Below are 22,114 nucleotides of genomic sequence, written 5' to 3' on the forward strand. Positions count from 1 at the left end.
CCCACTGTAATAGTCTCCCTTCAGGGGACAAATTATTTTTTTCAAAAAAGTTTATTCACTTGCCTACCAAATATTATATTTTTGCAAGACATTGGCATATGGCTGTTGTAAAGGGTGTGGCCATGGTTGCTAGGAGCACTTGTGTGCCTGACTTGAACTGATAGACACCTCTACAAACATCCCTACCAAATTTCAGCACATCTACTATGAAGTTTGGAAAGTGTTAAGTTTTTAAAAAATCACATTTTTAGACCTAGTTTGCATTTGAAGAATGGACACATATTTGATTGATTGCATACCAGTATTAAAATGGGAATATTTTTAGACTTAATTTGCATATTACACATCCAATCACTTTGCCTTGAATAATAAATAAGTTAGACACCAAAAGTAATGTCCTCACTACAATGTATTGTAATCAGAGTTTTAAAAACATTCACATTCATTCATTCACACACACACATACACACACACATAACCCCCAAAACACACACACACACACATTTCAATGCCAATAGTACTGTTGAACCTCAGTTCAATTTTACTAATTATAAGTAGGACTGTGGGATGTGTAAGTTTTTTCTTCTATGTTGAAATCTTTGACAGCAAGCATTTTGAATATCCATGATAGTATATGGGATAAGGACAGAGACAATGTGTATACAAGGACATTCATCAATGGTGGAAACAATAACTAGCAAATAACAACATTCCTGAGATATGAGTGACTGTGTAGAATATAATATGCATGGCCCATATCTGTTTCAGGAAAATATATTTTCACATTTAGATCTATGACAAAGAAGAAACAACACTAACAGTTTGTGAAAATTACAAAATAAAAGTAATGTAAATGCTTCACTAAAATTTACCATTACTTGACAACTCCAACTTAAAATATATAAAAAAAATGAGCAAGAAACTTAAGTGGATTTTTCGGTGAAGTCTTAAATGAGTGTTCCTAAGGTATCAATCATGCAATTACAATATAGAGTTTGTCAACACACATTAGTAGTCTATTATGAATTTTTTTGACATGTGTATAATGAATATAAAATGGTAGACAATTCTTGTTACACTTTTAAGAAAGTCTTTTTTGGGAATTACTGCAGATATGGAGAAAAAAATGGCATCAGTCAATATTTTTTCCATACATATTATTTGCTTTGTTGAGCACACAGTGATCTGCAAGACAATGGTACATATTAAACATTCCAATGTCTCCTTCTGGTGTCTACATAATAATGATGTATATTCCCCTTTACATGGTACAATAACATTAAATGTCCCCCTCTGGTGTCCATGTAATAATGATCTATATTTGATTTCCAAGTTCCATGTTAAAAGAACATGAAATGTTGCCCTCTGATGTCCCTGTATGATAATAATTTACTATATTAGTTTAGAAGAGACACAATATGTCAACTCTCTCAAATGTGCGGGAATGGTCACTTGGTAAGTTTACTAATAAAGTTTTTTTTTTTTAAAAAAAGGTAATACACTTTTAATGACAAATAAATTGACATTCCACAATAACGTGTGCTGAAATCAACAACATCCATAACATGTACAAGAAATGGCTATGAGCACAATGTGCTATATTTAAGATATTAAAATCTGTACAAAGAGCGTTGGGATTTGTTAAGCACCGATGGACTTCAAATATTTGTATTACATTTAATACATTAACACCAAGTGTTTGATAGGTTTTGCATGTCAGTACACAAAACACACTTAAATACTGGCAATAATATTGAATATGTCTATTTCACAGTCCCATAGAAGTCTGATGTGTGTGTGTGATTGACTACAGAAAGTGGTTCATTTTCAATACAAAGTTTTAAAATTGGTACAATAATCAATATTAGAAACGACAAAAGATCAAAGATGACAAAAGATATTGAGAAGTGACATATTACAACTACTTTCCTCTGTTCTAGAGATTCTCAAGTTTTTTTTTCATGGTATTATATATAGTACTATCAATATAAAACAGGTAAACATACTAAGAAAGCTTTAAAACATTGATTTGTTACTCATTGGAATACTTTATGGTTCAAGTACTACTGTATTGTCCATCTCTACAATCCTCTATTTTATTTTTTTGCAGTTTTTCATTGTCTAATTCTCATCTTCCCCAAGAGTTCTTATACTTTCTTCTGCATTTTCTTATTCTTAATAAATCCTCTGGCTTCCTTCATCATATTACGGATTTGACCCTTCTCTTCATCATCTGGTTCCCAGTCGGAGTCTTCATCTGGAGGTTCAAAGGATGACGACTCCTCGTCATCAATACCGATATCATCAATAAAACTATCATCATAATCATATGTGTTTACTTCCCCATCATCATCACTAACACCATCTAATGCACTCTTCCCTTCTGGAAAAATGGAAAACATGAAAATGTATACAGATATGAGAGAAAAACCCACAAATTTTTGGTTTTTGGTGTACAAAAGTCTTGTAACTTTCTCTAAATGGTGTATTTGGTCTCGATAGATTATTAACTGAAAGGAATAATTTATATAATTATCATTTCCAGAATACTTTAAGTATACATAGTATTTGAAATGAGTAACATATAACCATATGTAGCACTGATTAGATGACACTTTGATCAGAAGGTTGTTTTATCAGTGATGGAGAATTAAAACTGACTTTGACGTTGTCAGAAAATCTTCTTATCACATATATAAAATCTCTTACATATACACCTAACAGTACACAGCAGTAATCCATGAGGAAATATATAAAGTATTTCAAGCCATTTGTTTAACAGTACAGACTTGAATATTGTGTGCATTCAGTGTCTGTATTTATTATTTATGCAAGTTGTATCCATATCTGGCTGTGTCCCGTAGCCATGTGCAGCTGTGAGTGATATTAGTTTGATAGTGTGATAAGGAGAAGACTGATAAAATGACATTTTCATGTCATCTCTAATCACCAATACAAGTGGTTGTACAGAGAAATACCCCAAACTAGAGGTAAAGTAATACTTAGTCATAATGAAACCAAGACTAAAGTAGCACTAAACAAGAAATTGAAATGATATTTCATGAAAAAGATGGACATACAAGACACCAGACATGGATATACATGATTACTATCAAAATTTTGACTCTTTGATGATGTCACTAAAACATATCAAATATCCAAAAGCCTTACTAAAATCTTACTTTTACTTACTTGGTCTTTGAGCTGTCTTCCGTGTGGGTCGATTAGCACCAGGTTTCCCAGAATGAGAATATTGAGCTAAATGAACTTTATTTTTTCTGCATAAAAAAAGGAATGTCACAAGTCAGAAATTAGACCAATACAATGAAATGGGGGAAAACATTGGTATACCATCAATCCATTGGTCTATACTTGACACTAGACTATTAAGGACAGTTGTGGCTGGTGCCTTGATGAGTTTATTTTATAGTCTTACCTCAGTGACTATTTCAATCAAAACTCTGTAGTAATTATCTTTCCAGTCTACGGTTTCACTTCAACTACAGAGCTCAAATCAATTCACATCTCCTAAATCACTGTTTGTATTACCCTAGTCACTACTGATAAGCGTTCAGCAACAAGGAGTTGGATATCACCTGCAGCACAAACTTCAAATCTTTCAAGATCAACATCAGTAGAGGATTGCTAATCCTGTACATGTCAAACACTGTGTCAACATTTTGACAACTAAAGGATATAAGATCAAAAACTCATCCACATTAATATATCTTTCAGTCTCATGAAATGTGACAACATAGTTTGTTCACTGAATTCACTATTTTTCTACCATACCATGAACACATAGCAATGAAATGTGAATACACTAGCTGTCTACCATACCAATGACACCAAGAACACATGTCAATTTTATTCACTATCACATAATCTTCCTTCCATACCTATAACAATCAGTCCCATATGGACACTCTGGTTTTTGAGAAATGTCATCCTCATCATCTTCCCCAGCAACAGCACTATCTCCTCCCTCATCACCTTTCTCATCATAGTCTGAATCTTCCGGGTGACAAAATTCTTCAAAATGTACTGGATTTTTCCTGAAAAGGAAAACAGAAACTGAATACTGGTACTAAATGATGCAATACAAATTGTATATACAATTGTAGGCATCTTCTTTAAATTATAATTCTTTATTATCATAATATAGATGATGAAATACATATATACGTTGTGGTTGGTGACACTTTTAGTGCTTCTGACATTTAGTCAAATATTGTGTTTTCTGAGTAATGATGTAAAATAATCTGTTTAAACTTTACCTGTAACATTTTCCAGAATAAGGACATGGTTTTCTGGTTTTAGATTTTTTAGTCTCCTTTGTAGCAGCTTTGCTGATATTATTTTTTTCACTATCTTTTTTCACCTCAACCTTCTGTTCTTCTTTTTCATCCATGTCATCTTCATCAGCTTCCTGTACTTTTTTCCTTGCTGTCCTTGTGGGTGTTTTGCGAGGTATTATCATTTGTTCATCAAAGTCATCACTGTCACTCATTTCAAGGTATACTCTTCTTGATGCTGCCCTTGGAGGTGTCCTCTTTTTCACAAGGGGTGGTACAGCTCCTCTGCCTGAACTCTGAAGTACAAATCAGTATGGAGTTCATATACCTGTATGTATTTGTCCATTTAATTTATTATTGGGTATTATATTACTGTTCCCTTTATTTAATACTTTAGAGCAAGTGTGTATGAGGGGCAGATGTCATTTGCTTGTTCATGATTGGCTCTGCAGTTGTCTTCACTAAAGTAGGGAGGGTTATATTTGTGTTTCCCCCAGACCTGCAGACTGCATGGGGTGGACAAATACGAAAAAAAAAGATTGATGCGAGTGGATTAAAGTCATGCCCATGCTGACCAGAAACAATTCTTTTTTTTTTTGGCCTAAAGTCCTTGAGCAAGATTTGAACCCAGCTGTATAATTGGGGACCTGGTAGGATAGATGTTGCAATGTTATTATTTCATGAAAAAGATGTTCTTGACGACACATCATAAATGATGACAACCCAGGTAAGGTCTCTTGAATAGATTTCAGTATGTATTCAATAAACATACACAATGTACACAGAAATGTACACACATGCACACACACATACAAATTATGTACACAATGTAAACAAAGATGTACACACAGATGTACACACATGTACATATACATGCACACACACACACACACACACACACACACACAGACATGTACACATTGTGCAGTGATGTATACACATATAATACACACACATGTACACTTTAATTTAAATGATTACTATCATAGTGAGACTATTGTGGTTGGCAATAAGCAACATGATTTCAACAGGAAAGTATTTTGACAAACATGCAAGTAAACTTTCATTGTCTTGACTACAAAAAATCATGTATTTTTGCTGATTCTACATGGGTTATATATATCCCATATACATGTATTACAATTATATTTTCTATCTTTTAAAATTTCTTCATAACACATCTATAAATTCAAATTAAGGTAGATAGACACCTCTCATAAAGCATCAATACAATAATGAGAAATCCAGTTTCTAATTACTTTTTTTTTTTACCTACCCTCCTCCTTTTTGGTGTTTTCTTTCCTCTCTGTTCTGCCTCCCAGTCACTGCCATCGTCATCATCAACATCATCATCATTACTGGCCATCCAATCATCTTCAGACTCTTCATCATCAGTATCTCTCCTCTTCCTTCCTCCTCCTCCTCCTCTTCCTCTACCCCTCCCTCTGCCTCTTCCTCTAGGTTTCTTAACCACAGGGATCTCATCCTCTAGGTCATCTTCTGAGAGTTGTCGTTTGGGTTGACCTCTCCCTCTTCCTCGTCCCCTTCCTCGACCTCTACCCCTTGGAGCTAAAAGAAATTATTATAATAGATCATAAATTGCTTGATGAGTGGTAAAAAGATTATTTCTCTTACTAGATAATAACTCATTTGTCAATATAAAGTTGTGCCTATACTCAAAGTACCTAGGTTCTGGTATTTACAATACAATGTTCATTATCATTATTATCTCATATAGAGGTTTTAGCATTGAATTTATACATCAGCTGGGTTTACATTCAATGTCTTGTTTGATCCCAAAGATGTGACAAGTTTGTCAAAGATAGCATAGAAAAGACCAAGGAGTAACAGATTTGTTAAAAAAATATCAACATCTCTGTTTAGCCCTATAATATCCATTTAACTACCTGATGGGCTGACATCTGCTTTAGCTGATGAAGTCACAGTGTGAGAAACAGCCACTGGTCTGGGTTCAAAGGTCGGGGCATCACTTTGAGCTGCTGATACTGGTTTAGAATTCAGAATCCATGCTGGCAATGTTCGTTTTCTTTCAACCGGTAAGGCAATTAATTTGTTTCCAATTTTTCTTGTTTCTACTGTCCCCTGAGAAGGCAAAAGAAAAAATTCACTGAGCAGCCATTGGATACTAATGATACTGACTACGAAATTCAGTTTTTTGATAGTGTTACAATAAAATACAACAAATATCACTTTTTATGTATAATACTAATAGTTAACTTCTATAAATCATCTATTAACATAAACTACACTGAAAACCTGCTGAAGATGAGGTAAATTGCAAAAAACTATCATTTATCAGTTTTTGAAAGTTGACTGGTCTCTTCTACATATTATTCGTCTATTATACACATACACAGTTACTTGTGTTTAGACTAATTACAATATCAACACATTATACCAGGAATGACCATTTCTGATCAGTAATTTGGGCTAAATTAGACTTATGATTTATATTGTTACAAGCTATCTATATTTGTGGCGAAGCAAGCAAGCAAACACACAAACACACAAATACACAAACAAACAAACAAACAAACAAGCAAACAAACAAACAAACAAAGAGAATCTGATTTTTAAAAAAGTCAAAAAACTGTAAATATAAAATTATCTGTGGTTTACATGAACCAATTTTGTAAGTAATTCTAGAAATAAATGGTAAGTATGTAAACTACTTTGTCATATTTGTCAATTGTAGTATGTAAATCTGAGATTGTATATTAACTAATGAATTTCTTATCACCTACCTGCGCAGCGGCATAGCCAGACGTTGAGGGCCCTCCTTTGACATCTACATCTACATCTTCATCCATGTCTTCTAAAACCTTTTTATCTTCCTTCTTTACTTTGATTTCTTCCTTTGTGTCTGCTTCCTTAGCATCTGTAGGCGTCAGTTTTTGAGGTTTCTCAACTGCAGGAAGTAATCATCAATACAAGTTTTAATTGTAATGTGACAGGAAATCTCAACCACAACTATACATTATGTCAATATTACGGTACCTATTTTCAACACAAGATTTGGATATTTACCTTGCTTGACGTCAGCTTTACTCTGTTCTCTAGAACACTCAGACATATCCATGGCTTTGTCTTGACTGGCAGGCAATGTTGCAGACCTGACATATAAATACACAGTTAAAATTTAAACAATAATCATGATTTTACAAGATACTCAATGGTTTTCATACAGTCCTGACATCTAAATCTTGTCTACTTCTGATAACATCTACATATATTATCATTTCACCTGCTACATTTACAAAATAACATGTCTTATTTTTCACACTCCTTAGCACTTCAGTAGCTCACAATGACAAAGTCATAATCAATGTGCAAGGAAAAGCTTGTCAGAACATCGATTTTGAAGTATAGCTATTGATAAGTACATACACACTGGATAATATATGATATAGACAGACAGCATTCAGGGATCTACGCAAAGAAGGAAAATAAGACTGCACACCTGAGGGTATCCATCATTTACCAACATGAGGAGACCATATGGACTCCCAAAACATGGCAAAATAGTACGTCTCACAGTCAGAATAGCCTTATCATATCATTTCAAACACTGTGCTAAATAATCTGACAAAATAAACAATTAATTGCATTATATCAATATTAGAATATTTATTATGAAATCATTTCTATATTTAATTTAATCATCTCTCCATATTTTAATGGATTTTTGAAAAAAAAAATTCTAATTGAATGACACAGAAGGTAGTTAGCTTATCATCAGCTAATCGTTTTACCACATGGGATTTTGAACCCATTTGGGAAAGACAATACTATTTTTAAGTGGATAAGCCTGCCTTTTTGAATTTTCAAAAAAACCTAATTGTTATTGCTTAATTATGTCCTTCACTTGTTAAATATGTCTACGCTGGTCAAAAAAAACTGAGTACATTAATGAGTATATAATGTATATATCATATATATATTAATATGTTTAATAAATTATGGTATTACAATATTAATATAGCCATTAACTCCAATAATGTATTCTTAATTAAAGATATCATAATTTTTTCTGCTTGACTAGATAGAGAATTACTGTATATATAAAAATGGTATTATAAAAAAATGACATGAGCATAATTTTAATTACAGTAGATGTTGAAAACAGGTAGACTGGCTCTTGATGATAAACCATTATAGGTAACTATATAACAACTGTGTTATGGATTATACATCTCATTACATTAATAAAGAGGTAATGTACATAAAAATGTCATACATTCATTTTTTTAATGGATGGCAGCTTTATAACATGATGGCAAGCAAAATATGGTCAATATCTTGATGTGGTAGAGGTGTGGGATAGAGTAACTGAATTTACTAGTCTAAGACTACTTAAAAAGACTAAAATTATTCACAGACATAACTGAGAAATCAACATAACAGCATTTCTAAAACACTAATATCGATACAAACATTTCATACAAATCAATATATTACATGTAACATTTCTCAGTGTGTAGGACTGGTATATCCAGTAAATCTACACTATGCTGCAATTCATAATATTGGTACTCTTATATTATTGTATTCATTCATTTTCCAACACAACAGAGTTTGATATTTAGTGTACAATGTTTTTAACAGTTTATGTAGGATAAAGAGTAAACACTCGTCAATGTGCACTGCAGCAGGTCAAGGTTGTTTCTGATGTGACCTACTTCATTTTAGAAGTCAAATCAACAAGTGTGAGCATGGACAGTGGAGGTGTGAGTCTACACGTATGGTGTGAATGATAACTGAGTTATACATGAAATTCTAGTATGACAGATAAATGATCAAGTTACATCATTCTGATAATTTATAGTATGACAGATGGCTGGGTTATATTGGTTACATGAATGACAACTGAGTAACTCATGACATTTTGTAGTGTGAGTGATGACTAAGTTTACTGAGTTACACATGACATTTTGAAATGTGAATGACGACTAAGTCTACTGAGTTACACAAGACATTTTTAAGTGTGAAGATGACTAAGTCTACAGTTACACAAGACATTTTGTAGTGTGAATGACAACTTAGTCTACTGAGTTACATATGACATTTAGAAGTGTGAATGACGACTAAGTCTACTGAGTTACACAAGACATTTTTAAGTGTGAAGATGACTAATTCGACAGTTACACATGACATTTTGAAATGTGAATGACGACTACGTCTACTGAGATACACAAGACATTTAGAAGTGTGAAGATGACTAAGTTTACTCAGTTACACCCGACATTTTGAAATGTGAATGACGACTACGTCTACTGAGATACACAAGACATTTTGAAGTGTGAAGATGACTAAGTTTACTCAGTTACACACAACATTTTGAAATGTGAATGACGACTTAGTCTACTGAGATACACAAGACATTTAGAAGTGTGAAGATGACTAAGTTTACTCAGTTACACACAACATTTTGAAATGTGAATGACGACTAAGTCTACTGAGTTACACATGACATTTTGAAATGTGAATGACGACTAAGTCTACTGAGTTACACATGGCATTTTTAAGTGTGAAGATGACTTAGTCTACTGAGTTACACATGACATTTTGAAATGTGAATGACGACTAAGTCTACTCAGTTACACATGGCATTTAGAAGTGTGAATGACGACTTAGTTTACTGAGTTACGCATGACATTTTGAAGTGTGAATGACGACTAAGTCTACAGAGCTACACATGACATTTCGTAGTGTGAATGACAACTTAGTCTACTGAGCTATACATGACATTTAGAAGTGTGAATGAAGACTTAGTCTACTAAGATACACATGACATTTAGAAGTGTGAATGATGACTTAGTCTACTGAGTTACACATGACATTTAGAAGTGTGAATAACGACTTAGTCTACTGAGTTAACCCATGAAACTCTGTGGTATAAAAGGCAATCACGTTACTCAGGAAGTCAGAGTCTGCTGGTAAAGTAATGACCATAACTTTTTGTGCTATTTACCCAAGATCACGGTATTAGCCTTGTCTTTGATAGAAGAAAGTTGGAGTTGGAGATATCCAATGCAATAGTACCAATGGTAATACATATGATATGACACTTTTCAACATAACAAAATCTAGAAAATTTAACATTGGCAATGTTTTCTATGCATAAAATAATTCCACAAAGTCAGGAATAATGTGTACTTACAATCTTTCATCTAGAACCACTTCAAAGATATGATCATCAGGGGTCAGAGAAAATCTGTCACCATTTTTTAACTCTTTCCATTCCTCTCTAGGTAAGGGTTTTAGCTTATCAGTACCTTCCTTTTGATAAAATGTTGGGTTCACATGTGTTGGTAGAATTTTGACTTTGCCTGTACCCACTTCTAGTACACCATGGTTTCTTGAAACCCTTTTATCAGAAACCTGTACAGGAGAGAAAAAAAAACATTGATGTGAGTATGTTTCTTTGGCAATCTTTGCTACTTTACATGTACATGTAAGACTAAAAACTATGACATAAATGCATGTTATCTCGAAAAAATTCCAATGTTGTCAATATTTGCTGAACTTTTAGAGAAAATGATAGAGACTGCATACCATTCCTAATAAGACTATTATATGAGAGGTCTTTGTTAATATGTGCATGTATTGTTAACTTGGTTTCTCTAACTATGTAATTACACCCTATATATGGGGTGTCAGGGTTTAAAAGTGGAGCTGGCTACCCGTGTGTTTGTCATTAGCACCTCAATGTCCTAATCCAGTAGAGTAATGAACAAACCCCCAGTCTGATCATGTTTTCTCCAAAACTGTATATACAATGTACCTTGTATAAATATCAACTTTCTGTAACAACACACATTCCCAAGACATTCATACATCCACACATACCAAATGTATTACCAAAATCACCAGCTGCTCATTCGGTTGTCATGGATTCCCATAGAGGAATCGTGTGTTGTTCACCATATGATTCAAGTTTGACAATAACCTACACAAAGTTAGGGGGCTTTTATACCCCTGTCTGGACTTTTATAGAGTTAAAAAATAAACTAATCAGTAACTGAATCTTTAAATATGTAGTACTGGAGGTGAAAAGACAGGGAATGTGTGCAACTACTTTCTTTTATCAGAATACACTTTTCTACTGGGAAAACTTCATCAACATGTGCAGTTAAGGTATTGATTTTTTCAGTGATTAACTTCAAAAATATAACACTGTTGATTTTTTCCCCATGATTAGCTTAAAATAATATTAAGTACTTTATTACATGTATCAAATGCCTTAAAATGAAAGTTGACAAAACACCACCAAACTGTATGGTTACATAGGGAAGAACTACTAGACAAAATTATTGCTCTTGCTGCCTACACTAGTGATAACAATAAAACACCCACAATATAAAGCTTTGAATTTAAAACAGAATAAGTGATTATTTGTGGTATCACTGATAATCTCCTCCCTCTACTTTGTGACCACACAAACATACACAGTTAGTTGGTAAAAATACATTGAACATTTAACAATCACACATACATGTACTAGTATTTTATAAACCATAATAGATTTCATTATATTATAACCATCCCAATATCAGAAAAAAATTGCAGCAAAAGCAAAAAAAATTGATAGACAACTCCTAATCCACAGTACAAATCAAAATTAAGTTAGGCAGCTTGGCTGTACCAGAAACCTTGGTCTGTACTCTCTAGCTTAGTCATAAATGTACTACTTGATGGGAACAATCAATCAAACTACATTTATGTCATAAAATGATAAATGAAATTAAGATAGTCTATCTATAGCGCATAACAAAAGCAACATTAATGAGCGTACAATCACTTCCTATTTACACCTAGACCTATCAGTATTAATTATCATGTGGAACTGAGAGACACAGTAATCTACTTCATTTGTCTGGTCTGTGACCTTTTGACCCTACTTATCTATTAATTTATTCCTAAAGACAAAGTACAAAGACTCGGATATTTCAATATCCACATGCACTACTCTTCCATACACATATTTTCCCTCTAGCTATATTATGGTTTTGATGTACGAGTTGAATACAGTGTACACCTTGCTAGAATGGTCCTGAGTCCTTTATTCAATACAGTATAACACACTCTATTTGTATGTGAAAACTTATATAAACAATAAGCAATATCAATTTTCATAGAATACCTGTATTACAAACTCATTCACTATGACTTTCTGTTAGTGTTGTGTTGATGTTTATTATCATCATATACACATATCGCTTTCAATTTAATTCAATGGATGCATCAAACTCGTGCAATAATTTTCCAAATCACGCCCTGGCATACTTGGGTCAAATATGGCAAGTGTCACAATCATTGATATCTGTTTGCTTATCTTTACATTTTTGTGCATAAATTGATGTTTTGCTATTGATGTATGTGGTTATGTGATTAAAATGATGTTGCAATGTCAGTTTCATGCTATATGTGGTATGTGATATTTACATATGTAGTACCAGAGATTACTTGCACTGGTGTGCGCACATACTAGTTGTATTTTCACTGCATTGCAATAACCGAAATTATTGCATACCTGCATGCAAATGAGGATACAATCATCGCTACACATAAAATCGCATGATCGTATGATTTCTATGATTTTTAATTATGGGAAATTTGCCTTTTCAGATAAACATATGCAATAATAACAGAACCCCATGCCACGTGAGTTCCAGGAGTATTTGCACTCATGCTTGCAGTGTTTTCTGCTGCACTCGTGAAAGTACAGGTGCAGAGAACACTGCAAGCATGAGTGCAAATACCCTGAGTACGCCACATTTGCACTCGCGTGTTATGGGGTTGTGTCATATTAGGCTCAGATATAGGTTTGTGACCTTCGTAATGTGGCTTTGTGGCCTTATTGAAAGTCCCAGCCTTTCCCAATACAACCTCAGTCTGCAAAATCCATATCTGGGCTACATACACATTGTTATTTCATGTACTTTATTTTCATTTGTGATCTGTGACAATCATTCACAAAGTTAAATGTGATATATCCATTTTGAGATTTTAGGTCAGCATTAAACCCAACTAATTTTATTCCTTCATAATCATAATGAGTCTTTTTGGTGCAGTATAGTGACAGATGCCCCTAGGTAAGGACACAATGAACCTTGATGGGGTGTTGTGACAAAGGCCCCCTAGGTAAGGAGTATTTACTAGCTCAGTAAAGAAAATTTGGGGGTGATTTAAGTTGCTTTACTTTATGTATTTGATGTAATTATAGTTTTGCTTGGATATAAATCCAATTGAAAAGGAAGGTGTTGTATAACTTGTTTATGCTTCCTAGTGTGCAGTTTTACATGTAATATTCTAGCTTAAACAGTAGAGATAACATAGACACAGATTGTCAGGCCAGAGAACAGTCCGATTATACTGAACATTTGCACATTGATGCATTGCATAATACTGTATCTAAATTTTACACTTGACTTCAGTACATTGTATTTCTGTCACATTGGGAATTTGATATTTTCATCAACAAACCAAATATACTGAGTGTTAATATGGTTGTAACTCTATTCTTGATACTAATTTGTAATTTGGCAGACAGGTACAAATGTAAATTTCACAGAAGTGCCAGCCATATGCTGATCTGTCGTAAAAGCTAAAACCACAGCTGATCCATTTAGAAAATGGCCTGCAGCAACCTAATTCAGTTGGCTATGTATTGACACTATGTAATTCTGTGGTCTTGTCTGACAAAAACTAAGGATTACATGTATTTGACTCAAATATGAATTTGATGCAAAGATATTGTTGTATAACAGCTTTGGTATACATGTATATTCATATGATTCAAACCTAAAACACATATATGCCATATATATATATCATAAATCATATACTCTAGACTGTCAGGTCTATGAATACATGGATTTCTGAGAAAACTGGGTTAATAGACAGTTTTGTTGATTTGGTATCATATGATTCGTGGTGAGTCCATGGCAGTCATTGTTTTATTACTATGGACTGTATCTATATTAGAAATAACACTGTACATACATGTATACTAAAAACATACATATCTGAGTAAAATATCAATGTATAATGCTTGTACATTTAAGAGCTGTATTATATTAAACAATCGATAAAATCCTCTAATTTATAATTCATTTATTTCCATGTTAAATTTTACAATTAATTGTAATATGCTAATTTCCATTAGAATTGGAAATTTAAATTTATTATTACAAACAACAACTGAAAAATATTGTTTCAATTTGATTTAGTATGATCAAGATCAACTTGAATGCATGGTCAACATTAGACAACTTTGGAGTTCATGATACATTTAATGAAACTTGGTTCGTGAATAAAATATATAATTGATTTTTAAGACAACTAAATGAGGTTCAGTAGTGCTATAGGCATAGTGAAATGTGTGTGTCCATGTGTGCGTGTGTGTAAATGACTGAACTCAAAAACCGCCAGACCGATTGGCTTGGTATTTGGTGGGGACATTACTTGTAGATGGGAAATTGTTCAAATGAAAATGATCACATCAGAGATGTGCATTTTGGGTCAAAAAATAAGATTTTTGATCAAATAAACTCTTTAACTACTGGGCAGATTGGCCTGAAATTTGGTGGGAACATTCTTAGGAGTGTATTAAAATTAAGATTTGTTCATAATATGATGATTTCATCAGTAATATGCAAATTATGGCTAAAAATGTTTCTTTTTGGTCAACAATCTTTAATTCCAAAACTACTCAGCAGATTGGGCTGAAATTTAATGGGGATGCATCTGGGGGTGTATAGATGAAGAAATATTAAGCATGTAATGATCTCATCTGTGATATGCAAATTAGGTGTAAAAATGTGAATTTTAGTCAAAAATGTATATCTCAAAAGGTACTTGGTCAATGAGACTGAAACTTGGTGAAATGTTTCTAGACGTGTTATTTTGCAGACTTTCAAAACTTTTTGACACAATTAGCCCGAGCAACCATGACCATGTCCTTAGCAACAACCAAATGGCAGTATATTTGGTCAAATAACATCTGGTAGGCAAGTGAGTAAACATTCAAATAATATATGCAAATATCCCTAGCAACCATGGCCACACCCATAGCAACAGCCAAACAGTGGTGTATTTCACAATGATGACAACTGGGATTAATAGACAAATGAATAAACTCTCAAAAATGTATGCATATATACATATGTACCTAGCAACAGACCACGCCCATCACAATAGCCAAATGATCACGTATATTGCAAAGGTAACACCAGGAATTCATAGACAAGTAAACAAACATTCAAAAAATATAAACAGCTTGGGCATCATCAAAATCTCGGTAAAGAGTGCCAACCCTTGTGCAGGCACTAAATTGTGATATTGCCCTCGCTGGCATGTGTTATTACTTAAAATATACTATCATGTAAATGAGATGAGGAGGAACCAATGACAGCATTGCAATGAAATCTGAACAACCAACCAGTAACTGATTGGTGACTACATCATTGTAAGAATTATACAATTGTGTACGTGAAATGAGGAGGAACCAATGACAGCATATTGCAAGAAATCTGAAAAATCAACCAATAACTGATGGGTCAAAGCACCTGGGCTATATCACTGTTTGTAAGTGCTATTATTAAGATTAGTCAAGGGAGAGTGAAACAAAACAAAAAGTTGTTTTCTGAGCAAAATATATTGAAAGTGGTATAGGGAAGGTGCCAATCAAAGACACTGCATAAGCAACAGTAGTTAACACAAGAAAATTTAGTATATGTGTGTGGCTAAGAAGTAATAGCAGTTACTCATCATTCTGATTACTACTACTACACCAAATCAAACATGCATAGCTAACTCCAGTCTCTTGAAAATTGAAATGGAGCCTCACATTGGGTTATACGCCAGGTTATAAATGACTACTTATTTCTGGTTAGGTCAGGTTAAATCAAATAAAAATAGAACATATCTTTTAAATACCGCCCCCCCCCCCCTGTCTGATTTTTGTTTGTTCTTGTTGTGTGTGTTTTTTCATGTTTTTTTGAAGGGGGGGGGGGGGTGATCAGGCCACATTTATACAATGAAATCTCTATTAGTTTCTGTCACTTCATAATTGTTTGCCATTTCCAAAACAATCTATTTAAGTTGATTTTCTGTTAAATTAATATTGAGAAGAAATATTTAGGAAGTACTTAAAAGAGGATAGAATATTTAGATGGTATTTGTGAACATATGTACCCAAAATGTGAATCATATATGCCATGAAAATATACAGTAAGATTTACACTGTCGCTGAGATCAGGATGTCATATATATATATATATATATATATATATATATATATATATATATATATATATATATGCAAAATTCATTTTTTTAGTTAATATAAATCTTGAACAATATACCTTCACATCTCATTCAATCCCATTGCAATGAAAAATATAGCTCAGAAAAAATAATATATATTATATAACTTGCAGAGGGTCACTGTAAGCGTTAAGCAATTACTTAAGTGTGTGCAAAATATTAACTCAATTGTCAGATGAATAAATTGATGAGGATTACTGTCAAATAGGTAATAGCACAGAAATACTAACATATTATTGTTTCAATATTCATATATAAATATTTATTCTGAAATAATTACATATTATTGTTTTAATATTCATATATAAATATTTATTCCTTGACACAATTTGTTTTCCTTTTAATAAGTTCACACTAGCTGTAAATGCTAAATTGCTATGACGTATTGGTAATGTCATTTATGTTGTTAATATATGCACAAAGATAAACAAACTCATCAACAACTAGTTTGAATGTGGAAGTTGACAATATTTTCCAATAATAAATGATTACAGTGTTAAAATAGGCTAGTTTGGTATGCAACAACTACAATAAAGCATTATTAGGTATGTGTGATTTATTTGTTGGGAAATGTTCATCGACGAGAAATATAGCGGGTGGTGGCACTAGCCGTTCAGCCACCGTGGTGGTACTACTATATATAATGCTAGACACTCCATATTTTGAATAGCGTTTGTAACTATCGTTACACATCGATACTTACACCAAGGAAAGATCCTCTTCCTAAGGTCGTTTTTCCTAATGGAAGCAGTATATTGTTTGCAGATCCTGTACATGGCTTGAGCTCGACCCCAGACATTTTGATAAACTAGCAATCTGCTTACTCCATACAGTTACTCAGACAACTTAGCTAGTCGACCCAGACCTAGTTTGGTCGATTAGGCAAGTTCGACAACACGGCGTGATGCTCTTTCTGGGAGACCTAGTTGGCGTTTTTTGACGTGTATTCGGTCGATTACGACCACGTGGTCAATGCAGCATTTTCTTCAATTACTACCCTCTGATGCTGAACCCTCCTCTAAAACACAGATCTGTGCATCGGCAATTATTACATAAAGTATTCCAAAAGATTAATCTGAAATGCATCCCACGCGTCCGCCATGAATAACAGGGGGTGCCACACCCACATAAATGCCTGTAGTAGGATTGACAAGAGACGGAGTTCTAATAATGCAGTGCAAATGTCTCCTTAGACCAATAAGCCATTCATAGCCAAACCTATCAATAAAACAATCCATTGCACACTTATATTAAAGCTATGTGAATCTCTTTTTTTTTGTCAAATATAAATGAGCTAAATACAACATTTGGTATCAGGAACACCATAGCACTAATTCCCCAGCCGACTGAATGATGATCCTTGGCAATTCTTTTAAAATTCTTCAGCAGAATAAGGTTGCAAGAAATGTGTCCCCCTCCCCCAAAAAACCCAGCAACAACAAAAAAAGTAACAAGAGTTTTACGCTTCGAATGGTTGCGACTGTACACCCCCTAACAGTAGGCTCTTCCACTAACTTCCGGTTTCTGTTTCAGAGGTTACCCTGAGGTCACCATCGCAGTTCTTTTTGATAAAGTAGCCTGTCCATATATACATGTATATGCCTTGAAGATTATTTAATGAAATACATTTTGAGATGGGTGGAAATAAATCATGCTGTCTGATATTTTGACGGCACAGACTGAGTCAATATACTAACTTAGCTTACTTTTTCATTGAGGTTCGTTTTGTTTTTGAGCTTCTCATCATTAGCTTCAAGGGCAAACCTCAGCATGGAAAATCTTATAGGAAAAAAATGCCTCAAAATCAAAACCTAATGCTACAATTATTGCAGTTAGTCTATATCTGATACTGACTACTGTCTTTCCATATTTAAACAATATTTTACCAGTACTTCCTGTCAAGTTATATTTTTAGATAAAGGAAGCATACTGGTAACTAGTGCTTTACATGGGATTTCCTTTTAATGTGTTGTTAACTGTCATACTATTTCTGCCATACTTATTTAGGGGCATAACCAGAAGCTACGTGGCAATACTTCTCCTTTATCATTGCCATTGCTAGTTTCAATGGTAACAAATTTTGTATAGCACATGAATTGTCAGAGAGTAATTCATAAACAAGTTCATTTGATAAACGTATAGATTTTAACAAATTTCAATGTTGTATATTATAGAGTGGGCATGGATGCTGGATGGAGAGGACAAATGACTTGGTAATGTTACTCCCCTTTATCATACATTAGTCATCACAAAGATTTACTTTCACTGGTACAGCTATATTGATTATTTTACCCATATATGTTTACCTAAAAGTCTTGCTATAATACCAGTATCCATATACATTCATCAAATGATCAGGTATAATAATTAGTTCTTGTATCATGATCAAGGGTTCTAATTACTTGGTCATCATACAAGAATTAATTACTACTATACCTGTATTTTAATTAAAAATACAGTTTCTACACTTTCAGTTATGTATTATTGAAGTAAGTTGTTATTCAATCCTGGCACAGATACTGGGCCCTGTCTTCAAGGCTATAACAATGTGTCATTTGACAAAGTTAGTAGTAACAACAACTTTGTCAACATGTCCCATGATATAGTGAACGCATCATCTTTATTAAAAACAATACACACAACTTGCAAAATTTGGTTACAATCAACTGGTTTATTGACCAAAATTAGGATGTATTAAGAACATTCAAATATAGTATTACAGAAAAAAATTGGGTATATTGAACATTGTTTGAAAAAAACATCTTCATGTAGGAAAGCCAGATGAACCAACTCTGAGTATGTTTCTGTTGTTTCCCATCTAAGCAATTTATTCACCACACCACACTAGTTGTAGGTTGTCACTCAACAAACACACAATTCCAATAAATACTGGATGCAGTCTATCAGTGTTTTGCTGCTGAAATAAAACATAAATCACATAGATTCATTGTTAGCTATATACACTAATTCAGAATTCAGTATACAAGTCTATTTCTCACCTATAAACCATTAAATTGTCTCGCCATGCACTGAGTATCTTGCTGAACTTATTGTAGTTAACAACCCTCCAAGACCTTTGCGCTCAAATCATACAACACTCAAGGTTCCCACACCAAGACTCAAATCATGTTGTGATTGTTTTCATCAACTGCAAATCGCTGTCAGCTCTGCACCAAGTATTCAGACTTCAAGTCAAGACTTAAAAGATATAGCCTTTTTGAGACAGCTTATTTGTGACAGTATTTATTATACGACGACAGTGAACATCGCTTCATATCAGGTGCTATATAATTTGTTTATCATAATTCATATCATTATCATAATGAAAATGTGAATATGAACTTATACGATGTCACATGCTATGTATGACCTGGGAAATACCTATTTTTGTAAAAACTCCTGCCCAAACTATCTGCACAGCCACGCATTCAAAATTGAATATGTTCCTAATTAACACACATTTTTTATTTGCTTTTCTGCCAGAAAATAACAAAGTCTTGGCATGATGACATGAGAATCCCATTGTCATATCCTGGCAAGATATTAAACCAAAGTACTGATACAGCATTTTGGCGGCAGGTTGAATGTCCAACATATTAGGTGAAACATGACTCTTCTAGAGGTATTTTCTGACAGTTTGTTTTACAAATATTTTTTTTACATCTACTAGAGTATAGTGTTAACTCATGACTATTTTGACAAATATTATCATCATTGTCACTAGACTGAAATATTCATCATAGTGGGTGCTCTTTCTTTAATGTCTTGATATATGCTGTTTGGGTAAGTAAGCATTCAATGCAATAGACGCTGTTTAATCTATATTTGTCACTCCGTGCAATGCTTGACACCTACCTGCTTCTAATTCCTTCTTTGCTTTCTCTGCTTTCACTGTGAAACAAGATCAAAGACAGACTTTGTCAATACATGTACATACTATTACTAGTAGTTAATCCTGCTGTGTACTGAACTATGACAAGCTCTTTGCTCTTTATTTACCCACATCACTTTGACTAAGCCAGTAAGTTGAATGTATTCATGCAAGATGAATAAGGACATACATTATTTTTGGCACAGAATATTTTAAATGAAGTACCTTGGTCAAATGTTGATATAAAAGTCGAATACGTGTATCCTATACTTACTTCCACCGTATGTTACTGAAAACATGATGAATCCTGTGAGAACCAAGCCTGGTGTCATATCAATCCACAGTGCTTTTACATATGGTCTGATTGATGCTAGATTCCTCAAGCGGATAATAGGTTGCACTAGTTGGTTAGGGTTCATTTTGCAACGATACAATCTGGGGAAGGAAATGTGCGTACTGATTTTTATACATGTATATGATACTAAATCATGTACATTCACTATGGCAGAAACTGCATAACGAAACTAAAGATTCATGGCATTCATGTTCGCAAAACAAAATCGACTCGCGTTCCTGATATCTTTGGGTAATTATACTGCCAAGCTGAGATCAAGCAAGTCTCACTCAGTATTACAATTCACATGTAAACTTCAGACGACAGCGACCGTTCACACTCATCACAGCAGAAGCCAAATAACTTATTCTCCAGAGAAAGGTTGTTTCAAGTAAAGCCTCGACGAAAGGACTCGTTTTTATAGCTAAGTGATGTATTGAAACAATTTCAAAAGGCTGATGATATTTCTAATCATTTGTAATAGACGAAAACCAGACAAGTTTACACCAAAACTTACCAGCACACCGGCACACAACTTTGTCAAAATGGCTGACTTCAATCAGTCACGCGAGACCGAGATGTGTGATAGAGTACGAGATTTTATTATCTATCGTTGATGGCGCGGTGGGCAAACACACTTCGTTCCTGTTCGTCACACTACGCATTTTCGCAAACCAGAGCTTTTTATAGTTATTTCTTCTGCGACACTACAAAATAACCAGCCCGTTTTGGACGGTGCCGTAAAGGAGCCCGTGGTTTGCGACGATGGTACTCCCTGCATGAGCAGTAATATTGAGATATACAGGATATGTACTTTGTCAAATAAATAATGTATAAATATGTAATATTATACATACACACAATAGATTTAGACATGTTAATTTTTGAAATATTTTAATATCACGATTTTGTGTACTTCACCTTTATATCAAGAGTTTGCTCATTATCATAGGATTGTCTTGACTATGCTCACAGAAAGAGTATCAAATTGTACTTCCCAATTTATTACTTGCAATATGTACATAGCTAGGTGCATAACCACACTTTAGTACTACTTTTAGATGTAACATATACAAAGAAGTCTTGCATTATCAGCTATCCATTCCCAGTCTGTAGGGCATCTAGCAACTGCAAGATGAGGAATTCTTCCAAGAATTCATTCTAGTCATCCAATAAAGTAACTAATACTTTTGGTTTCTAACAAACTTACCTTCACTCCATATATAATACTACAAAACCCCAAAACTTCTTCAAATATGAAAG

General features: G+C 33.7%; 1 protein-coding gene and 1 long non-coding RNA gene across 3 annotated transcripts; both read right to left on the bottom strand.

Annotated features, from left to right (window-relative positions):
- Positions 1–569: 569 nt before the first annotated feature.
- Positions 570–17,741, bottom strand: LOC144451271 (uncharacterized). The gene is made up of 10 exons (XM_078142077.1): positions 17,350–17,741; positions 10,477–10,697; positions 7,344–7,429; positions 7,061–7,224; positions 6,203–6,398; positions 5,572–5,864; positions 4,278–4,591; positions 3,900–4,055; positions 3,193–3,278; positions 570–2,383 (listed from the first exon to the last, which is right to left on the bottom strand). Exons 1-10 carry the CDS (start codon positions 17,443–17,445, stop codon positions 2,148–2,150), a joined length of 1,848 nt encoding a protein of 615 aa, XP_077998203.1. The 5' UTR covers positions 17,446–17,741; the 3' UTR covers positions 570–2,147.
- A 1,567-nt stretch (positions 17,742–19,308) lies between these two features.
- Positions 19,309–21,420, bottom strand: LOC144453618 (uncharacterized). 2 transcript variants are annotated; one of them, XR_013482424.1, is made up of 4 exons: positions 21,369–21,420; positions 20,792–20,952; positions 20,502–20,537; positions 19,309–19,560 (listed from the first exon to the last, which is right to left on the bottom strand). It is a non-coding gene; the product is annotated as an uncharacterized LOC144453618 (long non-coding RNA). The 2 variants fall into 2 exon arrangements; XR_013482423.1 differs by having other exon boundaries at positions 19,309–19,563.
- Between the last annotated feature and the right edge of the window lie 694 nt (positions 21,421–22,114).

The sequence above is a fragment of the Glandiceps talaboti genome, chromosome 2, assembly GCF_964340395.1.
Source record: "Glandiceps talaboti chromosome 2, keGlaTala1.1, whole genome shotgun sequence".
Classification (NCBI taxonomy): domain Eukaryota; kingdom Metazoa; phylum Hemichordata; class Enteropneusta; family Spengelidae; genus Glandiceps; species Glandiceps talaboti.

Coding starts and splice junctions, on each gene's coding strand:
- LOC144451271 (XM_078142077.1), bottom strand. CDS start 17,445: ATGTCTGGGGTCGAGCTCAAGCCATGTACAGGATCTGCAAACAATATA. Junction 7,430..10,476: donor GTGGTTCTAGATGAAAGATT/GTAAGTACACAT, acceptor TTTATATGTCAG/GTCTGCAACATTGCCTGCCA. Junction 6,399..7,060: donor CTGGCTATGCCGCTGCGCAG/GTAGGTGATAAG, acceptor TTGCCTTCTCAG/GGGACAGTAGAAACAAGAAA.